The sequence below is a fragment of the Solanum lycopersicum genome, chromosome 2 (genome assembly GCF_036512215.1).
Source record: "Solanum lycopersicum chromosome 2, SLM_r2.1".
Taxonomy (NCBI): domain Eukaryota; kingdom Viridiplantae; phylum Streptophyta; class Magnoliopsida; order Solanales; family Solanaceae; genus Solanum; species Solanum lycopersicum.
The window spans coordinates 57,588,351-57,611,736 of NC_090801.1; the positions used below are offsets into that span (position 1 = coordinate 57,588,351).

The following is a 23,386-nucleotide window of genomic DNA, read 5'->3' on the forward strand; positions in this document are numbered from 1 at the left end:
ATTTATCAAGTCAATGTTGGCCTTTGTGTAAGAGGTGGAGAACATCATTTTAAAACGTTGGGAACTGAATAAGATGTCTAGTTCCAAAGAGACAATATATTTGATTTGAGTAAAATCTTTTTTGCTTTTATAAATTTAATTAATTGCTCATACAGCGTGAAATTTCTCAAAGTTAATCATGTTTTTGGTTTGAAAAAAAAAGTACTCAAAATGCACCTTTGCGGCCGCCGTCTCCTACTTAGGGGATTATCTATGGGTTGAGGAATGTAGGTTTAATTATATTTACTTTCTGGATAGGCACATTAATTAAGGTTTGAAAAATGAGAAAAAAACACTTGCATCAACTCAATTAGTTACTTTATTTGGCGGGAAGGTGAAAATAACAAATTCTTGATTGGTGCCCTAAAGGTGAGGTGAATACTAACTACTCAATTAGTTTTAGAATCACATAGCTCGAAAAGAAATCATAAATGGGAAAAGGAAAATTTCCCACCCACCGATGCCTATTAGCATTCGATTATAATTTGTGTCATCTACAATCTCCAATCTAAAGTCATATCTCTGATACTTCTTCGATCATCCTCCAGCTCCCCAAGCATAACTAATACCGAATAATTAAGTAGGAGTTTATATTAGACATTGATTCGTGTAGCCTAACACGTGCATTTGTTATTCCTAGTTTGCTTGTCCGTACACGTGTGCATGATCATGCAATGTTTGATTTAAAAAAAACGTCACAAATTAATTACCATCTTACAATCCTACAGTATAAACATATCAAATTATGATCATCATAATAACATAATGGAATTTCAAGTAGGTCACATGTATGGTTGATGGGCTTTATTACAAAAGCCCAAGATTGACCTTTGACATATCTTGTAGAGTAGAGTGTAGACAGTTTGTTACTACTATGCATAGATATCTACTGATGAGTTAACTAACGATAAAGAAATGGCCAACTCAAGTACACAGAGGTAGATTGCTTGACTCAAAATTGACAAAATTCTGCAGCATTAGTACATCTCAACCCCTTAATAAGGAGTCCGAACCCCTTATCGCGAATATAACAGGGTAAGAACTCAAGAATTCAAGAGAGTATACAATCAAAGTTTTGCTCATCTACTTTGTCAAAAAGAGCACTTGGACGAGAATTTTTAGACAAAATGTACTTCATGAAATTGAAACTTATGCCAAGGCCTCTTCAGGCTAGAGATATTATGTCCAAAAGAATATCATGGTGCATGTTGCTGCTGCGACAGACGATTCTTGATGTCGTGAAACAGGACCATAATGCATAAAACGAAATGAATGTTTGAGAGAAATGACTTGTGAGAGCAATTTACAGCATTTACAGTCTCAATGAAGCATGAACACTTGATTATATTGCCTTCTCAGTTTTCACCAGTCAGATTTGTTGGTTCGCTCAAAACGTATAGAGGCAAGTCATACTTGGCACCTGCATTAGAAGAATCAACATTAACTAAGATTCTCAGGAATGGAAGTTGAAGGTGTTAAGCGACGTGTACTACAAACCTCTCTCATCATAGCAGACTGTTAGATCAGTGGTTTGAACAATTATCCCAGCACTGTTCACGATTGTTTGTGCAAGGCCTATTTCTGCCTCGGCAGCAGCACGTAGCGCATCCCAGATCTCTGAAAATGGAGTGATATGTTGTAAGAAAAAAGATTTTCATATACTAAACTGTTGGAGTATGGACCTTCCCTACTACAAGTATACTATTACCTGACCATCAGTTAATACATTTCAATCTCTGAATTTTAACAATAACCACCAGAAAAAGAAATCATATGTCTGATGTCCTATTATTCACGACGTGAAAATATGAGGTTCTACGCACTGAATGGTATCTCAACTATGAAGATCTGAAAACTAATTAACAGTGAGATTTACAAGAGAGCTTTCCCGACACAAGCTCCTTGACATTGCTGCAAAGAGAGGGTTCTTTTGAAAGTTGACATTAGCTTCCCATTTTTTTTAAAAAAGAAAGTTACTTATCCACTTAATTAGAAGTTAAAATTACTTATTCACTCAACTAATGTGCCTTGTTTTAATGAACTATTTAAAAGACACTAATGCAGCTTTCTTTCCAACAATATGGAAAGGCAAAACAGATCTGGAGATTGACATGTTTCTTCCTGCAGCAACTTTGCCAAACTGATAGCACCGAAACATTTTCAAGGATCATTAAGGTTGTTATTGCTCAGGAGCAAATTGGGAATTTACTTTCTGAAATTATCATGATATCTAAGAACAGCCGAAAAAAAGGGCACACAGCTTAAAATTAGATGTAGCATGGATGTTAAAAGATATCACGCTCCACTTGATTTTCAAAAATTCAAGGTCACTTCTTTTTGTGAAAGAGATATCCAAGTTACAAACTACTGGAGCCAGATCGTTATGAGAAAACTTGAATGCATAACATAAACCCTCCTAAAGTAGAGCAACTAATCATCAAGAACGATTCTTTTGATCCACACTAGAGCAGTTCCTACTTCCTACACATCATTATACTGTCAATCCACTCTGCCCAAGCTCCCAGATAGATTGTCAGACATCATCACATGTGTACTCTAGAGTTAACAATTGGCCCACACTAACTGGTTACTCAAATAAGAATGCAGAGGCCCATAGTACAACCTGATCACACATCCAGCTCTATTGAACCAGTGGTTCCAGAAACTTGCAGAAGCTAATAGAAGTTATCAAGGGATTTACCTTTTTTTCCCCCATAGTGTGGTGCAGTGTCCCAGAATTCTTCACGCATTTTTAGAAGCTGAGCTCTTGTTATTGGTTCTGTGTGTCTCCATGGCTTTGGTTTTCTTATTTTCCTGACAGATTCTGCAAATGAAGGAGCAAGATATGATGTTGGTGAAGTATAATACTTATATAATTGAAACATATATCTAATATATGAGCATCATTCAAGTATTAGCATAATGATTTAATGTTGAAACCTCTACTAGGTGAACGAGAAACAACTCTTAAAAGATAAAAAGATTTTTCACATGGTTATGGGAAATCAAACATCCATCCTTGAAGCTTTGAACTTCTGTTAGAACAAATTATCTGATCCAATACCAGAAATAAAATCCTTGGCTCCAGAATCTACCCTCTATTATAAATTTTCAATTCATTTTGTTCTTTATTTCTCTAAATATGGATGATCCTCCTAATAACAAGCTCTCTGCTCCACATCAGCCTACTCAGACACTAGAGCCGTAGAGTGTTATTCTAAGAGCAGATAATGACACAAAAGACAAGTTCAGATTGAATTAAGAAAAGAAAACAATTACATGTTTTTTGGGAATGGATCTCAGGAAGAATAAGTCACCCACTGACTTCTATGGGTCAAGAAGTTGAGTGAAGGTGTACGATGATAATAGAGGAACTTACAGCAGCATAGAGTAGTCTAGATGACCCAAGGTAAATTTCCTGACAAAAGCAAGGAAACAAACAATAGCCACTTCCACACTACTCAGTTCATATAATGAATGTGATTTATAGACACCATTTCTGCAAGATGATGTGTCCAAGCTAGCTGTTTGGAGGAGAATTCTTCAAAGGAAGGACATTGAACGGGAAAAAAAGAAAAAGCCTACTGTGTTGCTTTAACTTGTTTTTGTCCAAAGTAGGGGAAGACAAAAAGGTAAGGTTTTGTGTTTTTTGTATCTTCGATGATGAAACTAAATAATTAGAGTTCTATCTACAATGTAACAAGGGGAAAGGATAAAAGTCAAATATTCTAGAGTGCAACACCACAGAGCAGTCACAGTAGCAATAGCTGGAGTATCAAACACTATCCATCGCATATATATCGCAAAGTATCTAGAATTCTAAATTCATCGAACCCCCTTATTGGGTGTAAGGTGGACCCAAATCATTATGCTCACTAACAGCCACCAAAAATGAGTTATATTGGCAAGCATAAATTGGCACTAGAATTTGCTTTTGGGTGTAAGGTGGTTCGTCCCACATTTTTAGATTGTTTAATCAGACTTAGTTTGTTAATAGTGGCATGCACTGCTACTCCTTTAAAAATCATAATCATCACTTTATAAATAAAACGCCTTGGCATCTCTTTTCCTTTCCAAAGTTCCTTACTACATTTCAGGACGTAGACCACTATTTTCCCATGCTTTAAATTAAATTAGCCAACATGCAAAGGACAAAGACAAATATCTGAGGACAGATGCCTCTAAAAAGTAGATAGTAACATCACTAGTGATCTAGTGCTGATCTAGACTATCTTTTTAGGAATATAACTCTACTAGAATGCCACTGAGAAGAGACAAATTATACAACATCCAATTAGATAAAATACAAGCTACATGGATCTATTTTAACAGTAGCACTAAACAATCATCAGCACTTCAATATAACAGTCTGTAAAGCACATAATTCTGCACGAGATGAAGGGCACCAGCAGCAATAGTAAGAACCATGTCTTTAATGAGGGGAAAAGAAAAAAGAATAGAAGGATCATTAAATAACGGGGAAATTAGTCCGGAACAACAAAAACTTGTAGATCATTGAATATGAAAGAATAGTAGAGCACATGGTCATAATAAAAGCCTAGGGAGGTAATGAGAAATCAATTATAGCAAAATATAAACCAAAATATAAAACCATGAGGTGATGCGAAATACCAAGAAGTTGTAATAAAAGCTTAAGTCAGCATAGCAATAATTACAACTTATCAAGGAAGACGAACAGAGCAAAATTACAAGTCCACAAACAAAACCAAAAATCCTGCGTGATATATTAGTAAAGAAGTGAAGCAACACCGGCGAAAAACTTTACAGGTTGTGAATTGGAAAATATGTCGAATTGCAAAGCAAACAAAAGTCAAATCGTACAACCAAAGACTAAATCTTTACCATATGTTCATTAATACTACCTTTGATAAAATGAGCAATTTTATCAAAATCCAGCAGTGCACCTTTCAATACCATCGGAAAAAAGGATCTTTTCCGACAAACAGGTACACCATACAAAGTTCAATAGAGAAAAAAGCTCTTCCTAGTGCATTTCCATATTCAGTGTATTAAGACAAACTTTTATCTGATTTGATTATTTGAGTTGATCTCTTTCAGAGGAAAGAATCAAAACAGTCGACTAGCATGCATGGACTTCGATAACTATGAACTGAAGATCAAACCCTAAAAAAACTAATGATGAAAGTACTCCAGATTTTTGACAAAAACTCCACTATGCTTTACCATCACCATTTTACCAGCTAAAATTTTAAAATTGTCAACACCGACTTGATCTAAGACACATTCTTCATTAAACATGGCCTTTTTTCCAACACTACCAAACAATGTTGTTTTTCAGTCCTTCCCTTCAGTTCCTTGATTCTAGTCTCTGTCATTATTATTACAAATCTTATATTATTTAAATAAAATTGACTCTGGACTAAACATTACTTTCCAGTTGCCTAACATTTTACACTTAACGTCACATGATTCTTCATTAGGTAATATAATTCTCCTTTCAATTTCAATGAGTACATCAATTTAAATAGTAGGCGAATGTACTCTGCCACTTGGCCAACCTATATTCCAGTGCATATATGTTGAGTTATTTCTGCATCTTTGTCAATAATTCTGCCAAATATCTAATTAATTGTTTCGGGGGTATTTCTCGACTCCCAAATAATATACTTTATTTATTCAAATTCTTTTGCATCTAGCACGTCTTTCAGTTAAATCTTCTTTGGATACAACATCAAAGTTGAAATATGAATAAGACAAGATGACTAATGCCAATGATAAGAAACAGTGGTTTCTCTTTATTAAAGAAAAAAGGATAGTGATGTCTCTTATCAAATATAAAGGAAAGAACAAAAGAACAGTTCAATAAATTGGATGACGACTTCACCCCAATAGTTTATCGACCTATTCTTCATTGTCACACTCATATTTTAAGTCAATAACCAACACATCATCATCCCCACAACTACAACCTACCCATTAGTATCAAACAGACACAATATCCAACAAAATGGAACTTACAGCTATATAAATAGAGCTAATACCTACCCAATACCTATTTCATCACTAATTATCTATTATCAAATATCACTTACTTGAGGACCAATCAAAGAGTCCAAGAAATGCAAGATCATACATAGCAATATACCAGTATAACCAACTGAGATCTCCAAAAATTACTAAAACAAACAACTCTACCAATAATAACAAGAATGCAATCAACTTCCAGAACAAATGCAATCTTCGAACTCACAGAAAGTGGAGTCGCACAAAGACACATTTTCTGTCTGGAAAACCAAATGTGTATCTCTAAAAGTTAAAGAAAAAGAATAATTTCACCAAGAAAGAGAGCAATCAACTTCAAACACGGACTTCATACATCAGTAAACCAAATGGGTATCATTAAATATTGAAGAAAACAATAATTTAATCAAAAAAGCGAGAGCAATCAACTTCAAAAAAAAAACACTGCGAAAACTCACTTCGTACATCAGGAAACCAAATGGGTATCACTTAAAATTGAAGAAACCAATAATTTTATCAAGAAAGCGAGAGCAATCAACTTCAAAAAAGCGAAAACTCACTTCATACATCAAGGAACCAAATGGGTATCACTAAAAATTGAAGAAAACAATAATTTCATCAAGAAAGCGAGAGCATCAACTTCAAAAAAACACTGCGAAACTCACTTCATACATCAGAAAACCAAATGGGTATCACTAAAAATTGAAGAAAACAATAAATTTCATCACGAAAACAAGCAATCAACTTCAAACACAAACGAAACACGAAGTAACCAAATGGGTATCAATAAAAAGTGTTGAAACAAATTACCATCTCCTTTGGTACGTGAGGATCCAACGCAACCCATTTTAACAGAGTTGCACGAAAATTGAGTATTGAAGAACACCAGTTGCCGATCTCGGGAATCAATTTCCCAGTCAATTATTGACAACTGAACAAAATGTTAGATGGAGAGCGTTTAATATGCAAAAAGGGAAAATTTAGTGCTTCTTTAGAGGGAGTATTATTGCGTGCTCACAACTCTCCCAATGACAGCTATATATATACTACTACTTTTTTTTTTCTACCGATTTTGGGCAAAATTAGAAACTTCCTTTTTCTAGTTCTACAGAGGAGGAAGAAGAAGAAACCAAAAGCAAGTCCACCGTCATTCAATTATTTATTTTTTATATTTTATTTAACTAAATCACATTAAAAATAATCATTATTTACAAAATCGAAATTATACAAACTAAATGTAATTTCATCTCCAATTCAAATTACAACAATCTCATATAAAAGTGAAATTCTTTTATAAATACGATTGTATTTAAAATATTCAAACCACTTCTATAGTTTAACAATGTTAGTCACAATCAAGATCTATAAACGTGTTTTTGGATTGGAAAAAAAATAGTTTATAAAGAATTTTTTTTGTGCATATAAATAAAAAAATTAAAGATAATAATAATAAGAATAAATTAAAAAAAAGTAAATCTTAGCAGTATAAAATAATAATGAAATGATGTTTTTTATAGCTATCAGTAAAAAATAGACTTTAAAATTTTTTTAAAATTTTTTTTATAGTGCAAAATAACTGTAAGTATCTTTTAATTATGAATTTATGACTAAGACAATTGATTACGTAAAAATCAATGTAGTGATATTAAAATAAGACAAAATATCATGCATATGGGTGGGAACTTTCACCTTTTTGGAGGCTTGTTACATTCGTATTGTATTGTGTTTTATTGGTGATTTAAATATAATCACTAGTTTAATTAGTATTAAAATTAAGGAACTTATAAAAATACAGACGAGCGGGACTGAAAGAGAGAGGGGAAAAGAGTAGGAGAAAGGTGAATTGTATATTCATATTGGTTAGATAAATATATGTTATACATATGTAATTGTATATATGGCGAGAGAGATCGGAAAAGGGAGGAGAGAGGTGAGCGAGAGAGTGCAGAGTGTGAGAGAGAGGTAAATTGTATATGTATAAAAGTATATAACTGTATATTATACATATACATTTATATAAATAACAACCTAGTTTAGGAGAGGGAGGAGAGAGGCGAGCGAGATTGAGAGAGGGAGGAGAGAGGCGAGTGAGAGAGGGCAGGGAGAGAGGTGAATTGTATGTGTATGTAGGCTAAAAAATACTATATTATACATATTTATTTGTATATCTTGGTGAATTATGCATATACAAACATGACTAATTATACAAACTCGAAGTCAGCCCACGTAATTAATGTAATTATAACAAACTATAGCTATAATAAGTAATTAAATAATATAAATTTATTTATCCGCATAATTTTTTCATTAAAATTTTATTGTATCAGATTATTCAACTTCATTATTAAATAATAATGAAAAAGATCATATTATACAACAATTGATTCAATGTGATTGTATAGTTATTTAAATATTTTTTCGCATTAAAATAGTATAATATATTTCTAACTATACATCATAAACAATACATAATAGTCATCTAAACAATAGTTATTCTTATCTTAACAATAGTTTATTTTTTTATAGCTTAATTTCATAAATAAACATGTTTTTTTTTCACTTTGGCAATAATATATATATAACTTTGAATATGTATATAAAACATTAAATATAGAGCTTCACATAAAAACACTTTTATAATTCGACAACAAATCAATAACTTAAATTAAGAGTTCTCCAACCCTAATGGAAACTGAAATTGTTTTTATTTGAAAATTTTCTAATTTTGTTTGTAATCCAAATGTGTACTTGCAGTGCCTCCAGTTGCAGCTAGCCGCAAAATCCATCGTCTCTTCTTTCAAAGTGGTGCTTCTCTTTCTCTTTCTCTACTTTTTTTTCTTCAAAGCTCAAAGAAATTTTATTTACATTCAAAATGCTGGCTTCTAAAGGAACAACTTTCTCAGATTGTAGCGTAATGAGGACTTTATTCTCTCCCTGCAAAGTATGTAATAGAACACTCTTACATGTTTAGAATTCTTTATAAACTCTCTTCATTTCCTTGTTTTGACTCGAAAATGTTGTTGTGTGAGAAGGTATCATTTGCAGCGAACCCATGTAATTTGCCCTTTTTGCTTAAACTTTATATGTGGTTCTGGTTCTGGGGCATTTTTTAGAATTAATGAAAAGGTTACAAGGTGTTTGACACACTAGTGCGAGAGTATCTTATGGGGAAAAAAAATAATCCAAGGGTGAAAGAATTCTGCATTTTATCTCGGGACCTTATATCTCACGCCAAACGACTCCGAAATGTGCTACCTTTCATTTTCTGGTCCAGAGTAGTGCATAAGAAGTTTATGAACTGATCAACTCTATAAAGGAATCAGTACCTTTGATTTTCTGGCTATTCTAAATTTGACTTGAAAAATCAGACCTCTTTAATCATATCATATTGTTTTGGTTATCCAGATTTCACATATACCAGTTGTTAGCTTTGGACACAAAAGATCGTTAAAAATCTACAGTGCGAAAATGGAGCTCTCAATCACACAACCTGATGATTGGCATCTTCATCTCCGTGATGGTGATGTTCTTAAGGCAGTTGTCTCTCACAGGTTTCTAGTTTTAAATACTTCAGCTGATTGTGATTCAGTTTATACTTTATATTCCACTTTGTTAAATTCGGTTTCTTTATCTTGATTTTGACTTGTTCATTTTTGCATTATTTGATAAAGTGCACATCACTTTGGGAGGGCAATAGTCATGCCAAATTTGAAGCCTCCTATCACTACCACTGCTGCTGCTGTAGCATACCGGGAGGCGATATTGAAATCTTTACCTGCTGATAGTGATTTCAACCCTCTTATGACACTTTATTTGACAGATACAACCAGTCCTATGGAAATCAAACTAGCAAGTAAGTCCAATGCACTTTTGATGCATTAAAAATATATTAGATGTTATTCTTCTATATTATGACTGCTTTAATGGTGCGTGTATGATATTCTTCTATCAGAGAGCATGCATGTATTTCAGGAAACAAAAATTAATTTCAGTGAATGATAATGGTTGTATTTAAGCATCAATAAGATCATGACAGAAAAGGCACCAGTAGAAAGCCAATTTGTGAAACTTAGAAGTAGAGTTGAACTTTGAGAGACATTGTAATTCTTTGTTAAATCTCAATTCCCAATTTGTTCTCAAGACATTAAAACTGAAGGCTAGATTCTTGGCTATGCCAACCTTTTTTTTGGTCCTTTTATTATGTCTATTTTCGTGTCAGATCATAATCCTTGAAATTTGAAGTTAGTATTACGAGCTTTTTGTCTTTTATAAAGTCAGGGTCTACTCTCCTGTGTGGAAATTTAAACATGTCAAAATTTGCAGCATTTAAGTTTAACTGATTGTGTATTGTCATCTGGGTGCAGTTTTCTCCAATGTGAATGGCTCATGTTCCTATTTTTCTTACCATGAAAGCATTTAAGAATCATCCTTTTTTCCTTTTTCTTTTGTTGTTTTATCTATTTTTGTCCACTATTTCTGATAAAATGAGACAGGAGAGAGCCAGGTCGTATTTGGGGTGAAGTTGTACCCTGCTGGTGCCACGACAAATTCTCAAGATGGAGTGACTGATCTTTTTGGGAAGTGTTTACCAGTTCTACAAGAAATGGTTGAGCATAATATGCCTTTGCTGGTAATTTGATGCTAAACTTGGTGCTAAGCTTTCTTCCTGTTCCACTAGAACATTGCATAATGTGCATGCTAACCTTACCACCAAAAAATTGCTTTTTATCACTGTAGAAAGATGCAGATTCAAAGTTGTACCTTGTATCTGTTGAAGCTATACATGATTAATGTTATTTCTTGCCTACGCTATAGCTTTTCTAGTTTCAGTTTATCTTGGATTGCTATAAAATAGATTCAGCGTTTAACTGTAATGACTCAACTTTAATCATGTTTTTTCTTCCCCCAATTGCTCTGTCAAAGCTTGTGATTTTTGTCACTTCCCTTGAAAAAATTTCATTTTATAGGATTTTTATGTATTACATTTGACTGCAGGTTCATGGAGAGGTTACTAATCCTGAGGTTGACATGTTTGATAGAGAAAAGGTATTCATTGAAACGGTTCTAAGACCTTTGGTGCAGAAATTTCCACGATTGAAGGTCGTGATGGAGCATGTCACCACCATGGATGCTGTTAAGTTTGTTGAATCTTGCAGTGAAGGTAATCTTTTCAACTTTATCCACCTTTTTGAACTTAAAGTCTTCTTGTCAGATGAAAGAACTTCATTGACCTTCCTTTTTCAAATGCTAATTTAACCTTTCTATCATTCTTTAAAGGATTTGTTGCAGCGACTGTCACCCCACAACATCTTGTTTTAAACAGGAATTCTCTCTTCCAAGGGGGCTTACAACCGCATAATTACTGCCTTCCAGTCCTCAAAAGAGAGATCCACAGTAATATTCTTTATCCTTTCATATTGATGCTCCGATTCTCTTCTATCGCTTGGTGTTTGTCTATCGGTTGCAAGAACAATAATGAAGTAACATTACTTTTAATTTTGAAAAACCGACTAGGATTCTTTGGTTAACCACCTGTAGTGACTACAAGGGCATGTAGACCTTGTTTGGTTCTACAAAGGGGACAAGAACTTCATTTTTCTCATGCATAATGTATTTACCATTAACCTCCACTTGTTTGGTTCAACTCAAGTAAAGTGGAAGAGGTTGATTTCCTTATTTCCAATCTTAGATGGTTTTGAAAAGTTGAGGAATTGCATACTTACACTTGCATTTTAACAAACAAGGTTAATTATATTCCTTCCAGTGTGATAGGTAACTTGAGCAAATTAAGTCTACACTGCTAGCATTGTATGCTTCTATTTCATACATGAACCTGAATAGAATTACATTCAGTATCCTAATCAACATAAGCTGGACAATATACTAACTCTATCAACAAAAGGAAACCATATCGAGTTCAAGGCCAGATGCTTAGTTCTACTTTTTTGTTGGGAAGTTTATTTTTGTCCATTCTTGGAGCTGACTCTTCCTACTTTTGTAATTATGCATCTGCTAGATGCTTTGTTTATCAATACACCATTTATTTCATCAAAAATAAAATAAAATATCAAGTTGAAGCAACAAGCTTTACATTCTAGTATGCAGGGATCCCGATGGGTTTGTTGATGTTACAGTTCTTACCTTCTCCAGCAAGCCTTTTATTGCACTCTCCAACTCTAATTTCTCCTCAGTAGTAATCTTACCGTAGCATTTTTTCCATGATTGATTTCATCCCCTTCAGCTTCTGCTTGATTAGTTGTACCTGTGACTTCCCCTTACCTGCTTTCAGCAAGGAGAGTGGAGTGACAGAGTTGAAGGGATAAGAGCTTAAAGTTAAATTTACAGCACCAAAAGGACTTTGATGTACTTATTCTCTGAAGGCATTTTCAGCATCTGAACAGTGCTTGAATCAGATTACACTTAAATGTTGCCATCCTCTGGGATTATGATGGCAGACTTTTTGTCACCCAGCCAATCCTCACAGAACGACTTCAACATTGAAATTTTGCAACTTTTTAAGTATACACTTCAATCTTCCTACCCCATCTTCTACACAAATTACCTACCCCGTGTGAAGCCTGTTGAAGAATTTCGCATTCCTTTCGCAGATTCTCCTCATCAATATTGAGTCTGCTAGTGATTGACTGCTTTACTCTACTATCGTGAACCATCTATCTTCATTGTTGCTAATATCATATAACTCGAATGACTCATCTCCTGAAACAAAAAAAGTTCTCTTCTTCATAAGGAGTGAAAGAAACAAAAGAGAAATTGCACATTTTTCAAGAGAGAGCACTGTTTTAATATAAGTTCTTAATCAAACTTTTCAGCAGAATGGTGTTGCATGATTTAACTGTAAATAGACATCTTTCTTGCTCCTCCAATAAATGTTGTCCTTCTTGTCTGTGCGTAAGGAGTAAGTCCCAAGATAAAGAGACTGCAGTTTCTATTAACTACCCAACCATTGCAATGCCTTCTAAAGATGATGTTCAAGCCATTTTTGAGTAATAATCTGTTACGCATTCTGATTGGCTGCCAGAGTGGATACACACTTGAGAGGGGTACGGCCATTCCAAAAAGCTGATTTTCTGCCATTTCCCAACTTGAAAGATGTTGTTTCCTAGGAATTCGTCTAAAGAAAGTCCAGATGCTTTTCCCGACAGAGAAACCATACAAGAGCTAGTAAGCTTTGTTATCCACAGGTGTTGCATACCATATTTGGTCTCGATGACTTACTCCGTTTTGCATTCTCACCTTTTGTGAATCTCCATGACCATTTGTTTAAGAGGCTATCATTGTGTGCTTTCAGATTCCGTACTCCCAGGCCTCCAGATTTTTATCTTTTTGGACAGCTTCCCACTTAGCATGATTAAAAGCTTTCTTGTCCCTGTTTTCATTTCAGATTCGACGAATCTTATCAATTTCTTGGCCAGATATGTAGGAATAAGGAATAAAGAGATTGTGTAAGTGGGAAGTGAGTCCAAAACACTATTTGTGAAAACTAATCTGCCTTTGCTTATATTTCGTTAAATCAAATCTAAAAGCCTATAATCTTTTCGGAATATGGCATTTTGATTTTGTTGTATGGATTACTGTCATAACAAAGAAGAAATGAATTAAACAGCTATTGAGCCATCTACCCTGAATTTTGAAAGTTGGGTAGAAGCTATATTTGCCTGTAATTGACCCTCTTTTTGTGTGGAATAATTTGTTGAAAGTTTGTTCTTCTACCTGATATTTTCTTACCTCTTTGTAAGAGTTATGACTACCCTGAAATTTTGAAAGTTAGGTAAAAACTGTAGAGCTATATTTGCCTGTAATTGACCCTCTTTTTGTGTAGAATAATTTGTTGAAAGTTTCTTCTTTACCTGATTTCTTTTACCTCTGTGTAAGAGATGAAAGTTTTAGTCTTACTGATGCTAATGTGTCACGAATCACTACTTGATCAGGCTTTCTTTGATTTGCTAGTTCCATCCATTGCCTTTTATTTTCCTAGACATGTGAACTTGTTGAAAATTTGATGCAAACGGTGCTGTGAATGTGCTAAAAAAAGGAAATGAATGTATGGCATGATTGTCCTTGTTGAAACAAGGTGCTCTTTTTTCTTATAAGAATTTGCCAATTTGGGGAGCATGTTTAATGAGACTTGGAAAAGTACCAAGTGCGTGAGAAAAAACTCATCTTTATTAATATATTCATTATTCGCATAATTACAAGATCTATTGCACTAATCTTGTCCCCTTACTCCTACTACTTTTCTCTTTTCTCTTGTTCACTTGGTATAAATTTTAATCTAAGCAAGATTGCTTTGAATAACACAGGGGAGGCACTTGTGTCAGCTGTAACAAGTGGAAGTAAAAGATTTTTTCTTGGGACTGATAGTGCTCCTCATGATAGACGAAGAAAAGAATGTTCTTGTGGATGTGCTGGTATTTACAATGCTCCTGTAGCCTTATCAGTATATGCAAAGGTGTTTGAAAAGGTAATTGCAATAGATATCTACAGCGCTTCTCATGTTGAACTCATCCATGTTATAATGTTTCTAATTACTTGGGAAAGGTTCATTAGTTTTAGCAGCTATCGCTACAAGTCAATGACTTAGATTTGGTTGTCTGCATTTTAGGAAAATGCACTTGACAAGCTCGAAGCATTTACCAGCTTCAATGGACCAGACTTTTATGGGCTTCCGAGGAACAACTCAAAGATTAAGTTGAGTAAGACACCATGGAAGGTACCCGAATCCTTTTCATATGCATCAGGAGATATAATTCCCATGTTTGCTGGTGAAATGCTCGACTGGTTGCCGGCTCCTCTCTGAGAAAGGAAAAAAAAAAGAGATTCCCATTCTCATTTGTTGTTCTTGTACTGTAATACTGTGATTTAACTAAAGATATAGAGTGCAGGTGTGTCATCTTTCCTTTCATGTTTTAGATATTATCGCGATGATAATTATTGAAACAGTAAGTTTTCTATATGTGACTGAACTAAAGCTTTAGTTCGACCCATTATGATTGATTTTAAATAAAGATGAGGTTTAGTACAACAAGGTCACCAAAGAGCTCCTGTGTTCTGAAGTTCTTAAATTGTTCGTTTGATTTTGAAGATTTACTTTCCTTATCCTTCATTGCTTATTATGACTTACAATTTTCAAACCAAATTGAGTGATGCATTAGTGTCAAAGACACTAGCAACAATGTACCAGAACGCGCAATTGGATATTAAAATTAATCAGCATTTGTTAAGAACGAAAGACAAAGGCGCCTCGAAAAGGAAGAAGATAGCAGACATCTGAGAACACCTTTATATGAACGACGCAAAATAATTGATTAGTCATACCGCTATATCTTTGAAAGTTTGAATCACATTTGACAGGAATGCAGACAACATTTTCAAATTAAACATATTTCTGACATATTAACAAGGGTACTTTATCTGAATCTAACAATGTAAGAGGAGCTCATTGAAATACTTGACCCTCGGCCAAACTCCATGTATGATCTCACATCCAAAAAAAAGTAGTATCCCAAAATCATGTCACAAGCCACGGCATGAAACCAGATTACGGTTAGGTGTTAAAACTGTTCATCATATATCTTCATCGCCTCAGGCTGGCAGTTGAAGCTTAGCATTATTTTTCCAGCTGCAAAACAAATTTGTTAGTAGTTTGTTTACGTCATCCAGAGAGGAGCCACTTCAGGAAGTTTTAACAAATTGTTACCTGATGAAGTAATAATAAAAGAAATCTGCATAAAGGGCTGTCTGGACAAGGCCAGAGACGCAAGCTACAATAAGAAGAGAAAAGCAAAGGGAAATTCAACTTTAAAGAACCATTGCAAGTAATTGCAAACAAACAGTACTGGTTGTACTTCCAAAAACTTACAAATCCATCTAGTGAAACGCTGCTCTGTCAGATAGCGGTAAATCCAGTTTAAGATGTAAAATGCACGGTAGGCCCTGGAATCGCATAGAACCAGCATCTCAGTAACAATACCCAATCAATCATAACTAATTGAAATCAAATTGTAAATATCATCACGCGACATTATTCAACTAGATAGGAACACATGCCGCATATACATAATTTAAGAACTAATTGTTAGATCTCTTTCAGCTCAAAGTATTATAATATGAAATGCCAGAGAAACAAAACTAGAGATGATAAACGTGAGTAGACAGTGAGAGAACGGTACAAGAAAGGGAAGCATTTTCCCTTGTCTTGCAGTGACATATTGAAGTGCTATCACAAAAAAATGTTCCATCGCTCGAGAAAACATTTAAATGGAAGACCCCATCATTTCTGTAGCTTTATGCTGTAGTTCCATTCTGAGATAGTGGCATTCTATTTTGCAAGTGTAACTACTACACAGACATAAATAGCATGATTTAATGGATCTGAATATCTCTTCACTGCAATCAAGCTATAGACAAGATTTGTTTTAAGTCACAGCACGGGCACTCAACTCAGAAAAGGAACCATTCATTGAATTTCCCTTATTATGGAGATGCTCATGGCAAGCAATCACAACAGAGGGAGTGTTAGCTCAAAGCAAACATATAAAGCTAAGACCAAATTTTAAACCAACAAATGTCAATGCGTGATCAGATCCATTTCATCGGGAGAGCACGACAATTATGGCATCAAAGTTATACATGCTGCCAAAAAAAAAAGACATGTCCTCTAGCAGCAATAACACTTGTGTTCGTTCTCTAGAAACGCCCTCAAATGACAGTGTTTTGACTGCCAAAGGAGGCTCACGATTTTAAGTGCCAACAAGTTAAGTATAATAAAAGTACCTCAATCTAATGCCTAATAATAATTGGAAATTCCACAATCTTTGTAAGGAATCAAATTATGACTACCCAAGATCCTTGAAAACTGAAGAATGTCATTAAAACTCAATACATAGTGCAGATTTGTCCGGCAGCAATCACTCTGAAAATTAACCACAATAATGAAAGGGCTGATGTAGATAAGAAACTAATAAAATTCACCAAATAAACCAGCCAACCGAGTTAGCAACGAAGCCTATGAAAAAAGCTATTCATAAGTAAAGCCTTGAAAAATTGTACAGTATGTTGACACCAAAGTCACAAGCAAAACTGACTCTAATAGCAGTTGAATTTTTGTGGAAGAAGGATCATTGAAGTGAAGGATGAATTTTGTATACAGATGTTTGGTGGGCGTGTATTGGGGATGTCATGAAAAAGTTATGCGGTGGCACAGAAACTAAAAGGTTGGAAATTACACATTGAACAGTACAGATAAATGTCAAAGAGAGGAACCACATTCCCTTTCTGTTCTGAGTTCCCCACATAAACCAAAGCACAAAGAATCAAAGCTTGAGTATGGTACTAAAGTTTAGGAATTCTTGGTGGACTTGAGATAATATTAATGTAATACTGTGGCTTTTGAACAGTGAAGACAAATGGGTCTACAGGAAGAGAATTTTCAGAGGGGGTTGTGACAGGCACACCCTCTACGGTTCTTTCTCTTCAGATTGTTCAACTGAGGAATGTTGTATAGAGCTATGTACAAATGTTGGATAACAGGTACAAAGAGGGCACAAAAAGGAATAATACAGTCACTATCTCGGAGTTCCTCTATGCTGACTCAATTTTTTGTTGGAACAAAGGATAGAAGACTAAGATATCTGTGAGTCGCGAGGTATACTTTTGGTTTTGTGGCAGTTTCTGGGCTTCATAAATCTGGCAAAGCGTATCTATTCCTCATTTTTGGAAATATGTTAGGACAGAGAGGAGGAGTTTTTCCAGCAGCATGCATGAGACTTCCCTTTTAGAGGCAAGCTACAAAAATGGAGAGGCAGTTGGACAGAATTAGGAGAGACTTCTGAGGTAACTCAGGAAAGAAAAAGTTCACTTGTGAAATAGACAGCAGTGACTATTGTAATTGGTAAGAAGGAAAGTGGTTTAGCTGAAAAAACCCAAGGCTGGATAATACAAGTCCCTATAATTAACGTTGCGCAGTTAGTAATGAACAAGCAAGTGTTGAAGAATGCCATCAAAGGCAAAGTATGTGTGAATGGCTCTTGTTGCACAAATCCAATATCTCAGCTCATTGTTATGTAGTGGAAACTTATATGTATCTTGTGGGAGCAATTCAATGTCAAAGAGAATGTTAAGGTAGATGAGATGGTAAAAGAAATACAAGATGCTTGGAGGTGTGGGTATTGGTGAACTGATCCAATATCAACTCATGGATTTGCAACATGAATAAATATAAGAAATTTATGGGATGATTTTCTTCCAGGGTGAATCTCAAGGTAGGTGATGGAAAAAGGATAAGAAGGTAGCAAAGATACTACGTTTGGATTCTCAAAAGGAGGTAATCCCATATTGGTAGACCTTTGCCACATTTTGTTGAAGCCACAAAAACTTGATACAAAAATGCACACAAAAGCTTAGATTCAAGAAGAATTGCCAGCACAATAGGTTCTGGAAGAATTGCCATGGACTACGAGATCCGCAGATGAGCTTGGCTCTTTTGAGGTTAGAGAAGGATGGGCCAACTTCCGGATCTAATTCACTGTTTTGAAGCACAGAAGACTTTTCAGTCAAGTAAATTGACAAAGCCAAGCAATAATCACTCACTGGGGCGAGAAAATGCTTAAGAAAAGAAAAAGGCCCTTCAAGAACGGCATGTTTTGTCTTATAGATATGAAAAAAGTCAACCTAACTAGGATAACCTGCAGAATAAGAAATTCATTACTTGCAATAATGTTACACGTGAAAAGGATTCTCAGGACACAAGACATCTTCTTTTGCATTTTACTGTAACATGGAATATCTAGTGTATGTTCCTAAATCTATTTCAAGTTCAATGCTTAAAGGACAGTAACTTGTCGTGGCAGGTTTCTGTTTTTGTGAAAATAGAATACAAGTCATTACCTTCTCAAAAAAAAAAAAAAAGGAAGACAGAAACTAGAAAGATAGTTAAGATGGAATACAGTTCCACCACACATCGTCTGGTTTATGGAAAGAGAGAACCGATGCTTCGGAGGAAGAGTAAATGTACCACATAGTTTCAAGTTTAAATGTTTACAATAATTTGTAAATGATACGATATGTGAACGAACTTCATTAACTCCTTCACAGTTAAAACTGAGACAAGCCTTTTCTAGTTTTACGTAAAATACCAGCACTCTATTGCTATTTGGAAAGCAAATTTGCAATATTTATGAAAAAAATAAATGATGAATTTTCAAATTTCAAATTTCAGCTGTGAGTTATATAGAACTCAGATTTTTTATAAAAAATAGATACGGACAAATCAATACAAATTCTCTACAATTTTCAACATATTATGCAAAACAATGTTCTTTTAGGAAGTCGCCAGATTTACAGGAGATGAAGCATACCCAAGAAAGAACACATATTGTCCAGTCAGATTATCAACATTTCCACTTCTTTGCAAGAGCACCAATTGGGGAAGAATGGCAACTGCCTCTAGGTATATTGAGAAAGCCCAGAACACCTGGAACAACATTACATGTAGCATCAACAGTGTAAACAGGAAGCGAGCAAATATGAATTCGAGAATCTAGACTATCCCACAAAAGGAGAAGGAAACAAGCAACACAATCTCTGCCACAGGGTCTCTGCAGAAATTCTAATCAGTCATTCAGAAAATTGAATGGCAGCTTATTAGTAGAGCACCTCGCAACCAAGTGTAAGGTTCAATCTCCGCTTCCCTACGCCCCCCCCCCCCAAAAAAAAAAAAAAAAAAAGAACGCCTCTCCGCGTCCCTTACCCACCCACCCACCCAAAAAAAAAAAAAAAAAGGAAGAAGAAGAACTCGATCATTAATGATATAAGTTGATGGGTCTGACTATAACGATACCATGGCTACAGAAAAATCACAGTTATCTTTTGTCTATTAATGTACTGGGGAAATGGATGAAGCTCATATTTTAACAGTGAAGACGGTCAAACAATATCTGGAGATGACCAAAAGGGTAGGGGAACCAAGAATGAATAAATAAGATGATTGCAAATGATATAGACAAGAAGATGTCCTTACTCATGCAAATTGCAATGTAGCATAATAGGAACAACACCAAGTAGTAAAAAACCTGCAGAAGAAACCAAGCCCATACATTTGGAGAGTTGCAATGACCGCAGTAAGGATACAGAGGATAAGAATAGCGCAGTGGAAAAAAAAAAGTTTTAGGGGGTTCAGCTGACTTTAATAGGGGAAAGCAGCCTGAGTCAAATATAAAATAGACAAGATCAAACTTCAGTCGCAATTTTGTCGGCCCTCGATCTGGATAAATCAATATAACAACATTTCAATAGAAAAGGCACTTAAGAAACAACTAATATAAACGGTTATGACAGAAATTATTCTTGAAGGGGGTAGACTGATGTTAACGGGCTGATCAGTTAACAAAGGTCTATCAATTCACATGACTGGAAGCATATCATCTTAACATATTACGAGCTGCTGATTGTATATTGTCAATGTTAAGGGTTTATATCTTATCATGGGAACACCTCGGCCAGTGTAAAATCTTTCAAAGCTTGTCATGAACAGAGGCCACCAAAAAACGGATCACCTTAAGAAGGTCTGTACAAGCACTACCTCAAGGGTTGCTATAACCATGTACATCCAGAAGAGCATGTGAATAATAAGCAAACAAACATTTTACAGTGTTTGATGAGCTGATTTTGCGAGAATGTTCATGCTGTTGGTTCCACATCCGAATAAAATAGGAGAGTTGCAAAGGCAGTAAGCCAGCATAAAACTAGTCAATTTGCAATTGATTTCATAACGGAGAATATATTGTTGAAATATATCCACTTAGCATGCATTACATCAGCATACGGGTGTTTGAGATGAGATTAAATCATATAGCCAACCAAAACTACCTTAGGATAAGACATGGTTGTTGTATTCAAGTTCACTATTCATGGAATCAAAGCTACACAACATTCTAGAAATGAAATTCACTATTTCACAGTAGCCAGCCTATTGAAATTCTGAAAATATGGTTGTTGCAAGCACCAACAGGATGTTGTGCTTGCCAAGATCAGCTTCACACAAGTCACCACCAACATTACAAATTAAGTGACAAAAAACATGATTATCAATGCTAGGACAATTCCACATGAAATATTTAGAACACTTAGAAATCACTAACCTCTTGAAGGGTAAACTTCTCATGAAGAACAAGTGCCAAAACAAAACACGCCCCCAGAAGAATCCAATAGCGAAAAGTGTCTAGCTCACGGTCATATGAGCGCCTAACAACTCGATGGTACCTCATACACCAGACAATGGCCAAGGAGCTCCCAATAAAAACCAGTTTCATCACAGTGTTGTAAAGAGAGATGAAGTCTGTGAACAAATCCAGATACCGAGCCACAAACACAATAGCATATAACTCTTGCGTCTTCAATGATATTCCTGAATACAGCAAAGACTCTCAATGCCAACAATTTTCCAGCTACATGTCAGCCAGATTTCACCATAAGTATACTTCAAGCTACCGGAAAATGCAACAAGTCCAAATGTTTATTTTTGTGTTACAAGAAAAGGTCATCTTCCATTCTTTTCCGGTTCTTTTCGTATTTTTTTTGGGGGAGGAGGGGGCAATAATAGACAATGATATTTTATACCATCTAGTGATCTGTTAAATTACCTGTCACATCAATACTAATACCAATGTGCGATGACTATCCTTATTTGTAGTAGGTCCTAACATGCCATACTTCAACTGGTTGTTGATTTACCTTTATTGACAACATCCCATACAATCGAACATGTTAACACTGTCTTCTCATATTATCAAATTACTCACAGTGCCACTGATTTCACTATATGTCCTACATGAATCCAAATATCTACTTAATACGTAGCAAGAAGATAACCTAGTAAAAGTTCCTGGGCTCAAAGAAGTTTCAAAACATTATATTCACAGATTTCCTCAGTAAAATCAAAAAGAATGCTCACTCATTGCAATCTCTCAGCAGGTCTAATATCGTCCAAGTCCTATTAGTTTCAGGAGTTGTAATGTAACTACTTCCCTATAAATAATGTATCATGTCCATTGCACGAATCACTAACTAGCACATAAATGGACTAACACTCACTCTTAATTCATCAAATGAGCATTAATTTTTTCACTCAATGAACTGCTTAATGGAAACCCATTCAAACACATCATTGCATAATTCAATTCCAATGAATACAAAATCAAAAACATAACTCGCAATTTTAAGAGCCAATCAGATACGGTCATTCATGTATGAAGCAAAACTGCTCATTCAGGTTTCAACACCAATAAAGTCGACAAAGTTAATATAAAACAGTACCTTAAGGTTTCGCTGTTTCACCTTCTGATGCAAAACTATTTACATGATACAAAATATATACAATAGCTGATCAAGGAACTGAATGAAAATGCAAGTTGAAATAAGAACCTGAGCATGATTTGGTAGCATAGATTTTCAGGAGGAGAACTAAGACACTAATCAAATGTGTCATGTCTCCGGCCAGTCTGAAGATATTCATGATTACTACTGCGAAAACCGCTCTATTCCAGCCCTAGATTGTTCACGATTAGAGTCAAATCCTGAAGAAAATGATGAAGATTAGGGGTTTGCCGGGTTGGGGATTGCGGGTAGAAACGAAATGGAACTGTATTTTTGGAATTTGTTTTGGGATTAAAATTCAGAAACTTGACACTGCAAATAATTTTTGTATTTGTAATGTAAAAATTGCAAGCAGCCCGAGATACACGTGTCAGTTCCAAACGTCCACGAGGCATGTATGTGTCGAAAACGACACTATTTAGTCTAGAACTTTTATTTGTTTTAATTAACTTTGAAAATAAAAAACTTTCTTTTTATATATAGTGTGGCGGAATTGTCTGATGGACCATTGTACTTGTATTCGTTTATATTTTGGACCCTTATACTTATCTTTTTTCATCTAGACTCATGAACTCAATAAAAAAAATGATGTTAAACCTCTCTAACCATGTGGGTATCTCATTCTCCCTTGCACGGATGACATATCAAATTCATGTCACTCACATTAATACCACATTATAATCATATGTATTATCTATTTTAAAATAAAATATTAATTTATTCCAAAATAGTAAAATCATCATCTTCTCAAAGTTGTCATTGTCATCTTCCTCGTAATCATCCAAACTCCATTTCCAGCCAGCTTCAACCAGCATACAGAAACCCATTGTTCCAACCTCTATGGATCCACCAGTGACCTCAAAGTTCACTAACGAGCAATAGTGAACAACCACCAACCCACATTTCTCTTTCTTTTTTTCATTTCTAGCGAATTCTTGAGCTCCAAATCAGC

The 23,386-nt window shown here is 35.0% G+C and overlaps 3 protein-coding genes across 9 annotated transcripts; 1 reads left to right on the forward strand and 2 right to left on the reverse strand.

The window, feature by feature from the left end:
• Nucleotides 1-955: 955 nt before the first annotated feature.
• Nucleotides 956-7,195, reverse strand: LOC101257726 (uncharacterized). Its single transcript, XM_004233030.5, has 4 exons — nt 6,853-7,195; nt 2,741-2,863; nt 1,537-1,656; nt 956-1,459 (listed from the first exon to the last, which is right to left on the reverse strand). Exons 1-4 carry the CDS (start codon nt 6,887-6,889, stop codon nt 1,395-1,397), a joined length of 345 nt encoding a protein of 114 aa, XP_004233078.1. The 5' UTR covers nt 6,890-7,195; the 3' UTR covers nt 956-1,394.
• Nucleotides 7,196-8,666: 1,471 nt separating this feature from the next.
• On the forward strand, nt 8,667-15,088 carry LOC101249602 (dihydroorotase, mitochondrial). 6 transcript variants are annotated; one of them, XM_004233001.5, is made up of 9 exons: nt 8,697-8,847; nt 8,946-8,983; nt 9,448-9,593; nt 9,714-9,895; nt 10,536-10,672; nt 11,038-11,203; nt 11,320-11,436; nt 14,364-14,524; nt 14,666-15,088. In XM_004233001.5, exons 2-9 carry the CDS (start codon nt 8,957-8,959, stop codon nt 14,858-14,860), a joined length of 1,131 nt encoding a protein of 376 aa, XP_004233049.1. In that variant the 5' UTR covers nt 8,697-8,847; nt 8,946-8,956; the 3' UTR covers nt 14,861-15,088. The 6 variants fall into 6 exon arrangements, with proteins under 6 accessions (XP_010316846.1, XP_010316847.1, XP_004233049.1 ...); XM_069293613.1 differs by having other exon boundaries at nt 8,700-8,847; nt 8,931-8,983; XM_069293614.1 differs by having other exon boundaries at nt 8,735-8,844.
• Nucleotides 15,089-15,341: 253 nt separating this feature from the next.
• Nucleotides 15,342-22,883, reverse strand: LOC101253745 (ER lumen protein-retaining receptor A). Of its 2 annotated transcripts, none has more exons than XM_004233016.5 (6): nt 22,483-22,883; nt 21,201-21,466; nt 19,419-19,534; nt 15,923-15,996; nt 15,761-15,824; nt 15,342-15,682 (listed from the first exon to the last, which is right to left on the reverse strand). In XM_004233016.5, the coding sequence occupies exons 1-6, from the start codon at nt 22,571-22,573 to the stop codon at nt 15,646-15,648; spliced, it is 648 nt and encodes a 215-aa protein (XP_004233064.1). In that variant the 5' UTR covers nt 22,574-22,883; the 3' UTR covers nt 15,342-15,645. The 2 variants fall into 2 exon arrangements, with proteins under 2 accessions (XP_004233064.1, XP_019067823.1); XM_019212278.3 differs by having other exon boundaries at nt 21,201-21,506; nt 22,483-22,695.
• Nucleotides 22,884-23,386: the final 503 nt, after the last annotated feature.

What these genes read in the sequence shown, in the direction of transcription:
- LOC101257726 (XM_004233030.5), bottom strand. Translation starts at nt 6,889, where the DNA reads ATGGGTTGCGTTGGATCCTCACGTACCAAAGGAGATG. An exon ending in ACACTATGGGGGAAAAAAAG is followed by an intron (nt 1,657 to 2,740) that starts GTAAATCCCTTG and finishes CTCCATTTTCAG; the next exon opens with AGATCTGGGATGCGCTACGT. An exon ending in AGTCTGCTATGATGAGAGAG is followed by an intron (nt 1,460 to 1,536) that starts GTTTGTAGTACA and finishes CTTCTAATGCAG; the next exon opens with GTGCCAAGTATGACTTGCCT.
- LOC101249602 (XM_010318543.4), top strand. Translation starts at nt 8,915, where the DNA reads ATGCTGGCTTCTAAAGGAACAACTTTCTCAGATTGTAGCGTAATGAGG. An exon ending in TATGGAAATCAAACTAGCAA is followed by an intron (nt 9,896 to 10,535) that starts GTAAGTCCAATG and finishes AAAATGAGACAG; the next exon opens with GAGAGAGCCAGGTCGTATTT. An exon ending in TGTTGAATCTTGCAGTGAAG is followed by an intron (nt 11,204 to 11,319) that starts GTAATCTTTTCA and finishes CATTCTTTAAAG; the next exon opens with GATTTGTTGCAGCGACTGTC.
- LOC101253745 (XM_004233016.5), bottom strand. Translation starts at nt 22,573, where the DNA reads ATGAATATCTTCAGACTGGCCGGAGACATGACACATTTGATTAGTGTC. An exon ending in TGCTACCAAATCATGCTCAG is followed by an intron (nt 21,467 to 22,482) that starts GTTCTTATTTCA and finishes TGCTGTATTCAG; the next exon opens with GAATATCATTGAAGACGCAA. An exon ending in GCGTTTCACTAGATGGATTT is followed by an intron (nt 15,825 to 15,922) that starts GTAAGTTTTTGG and finishes TTCTTATTGTAG; the next exon opens with CTTGCGTCTCTGGCCTTGTC.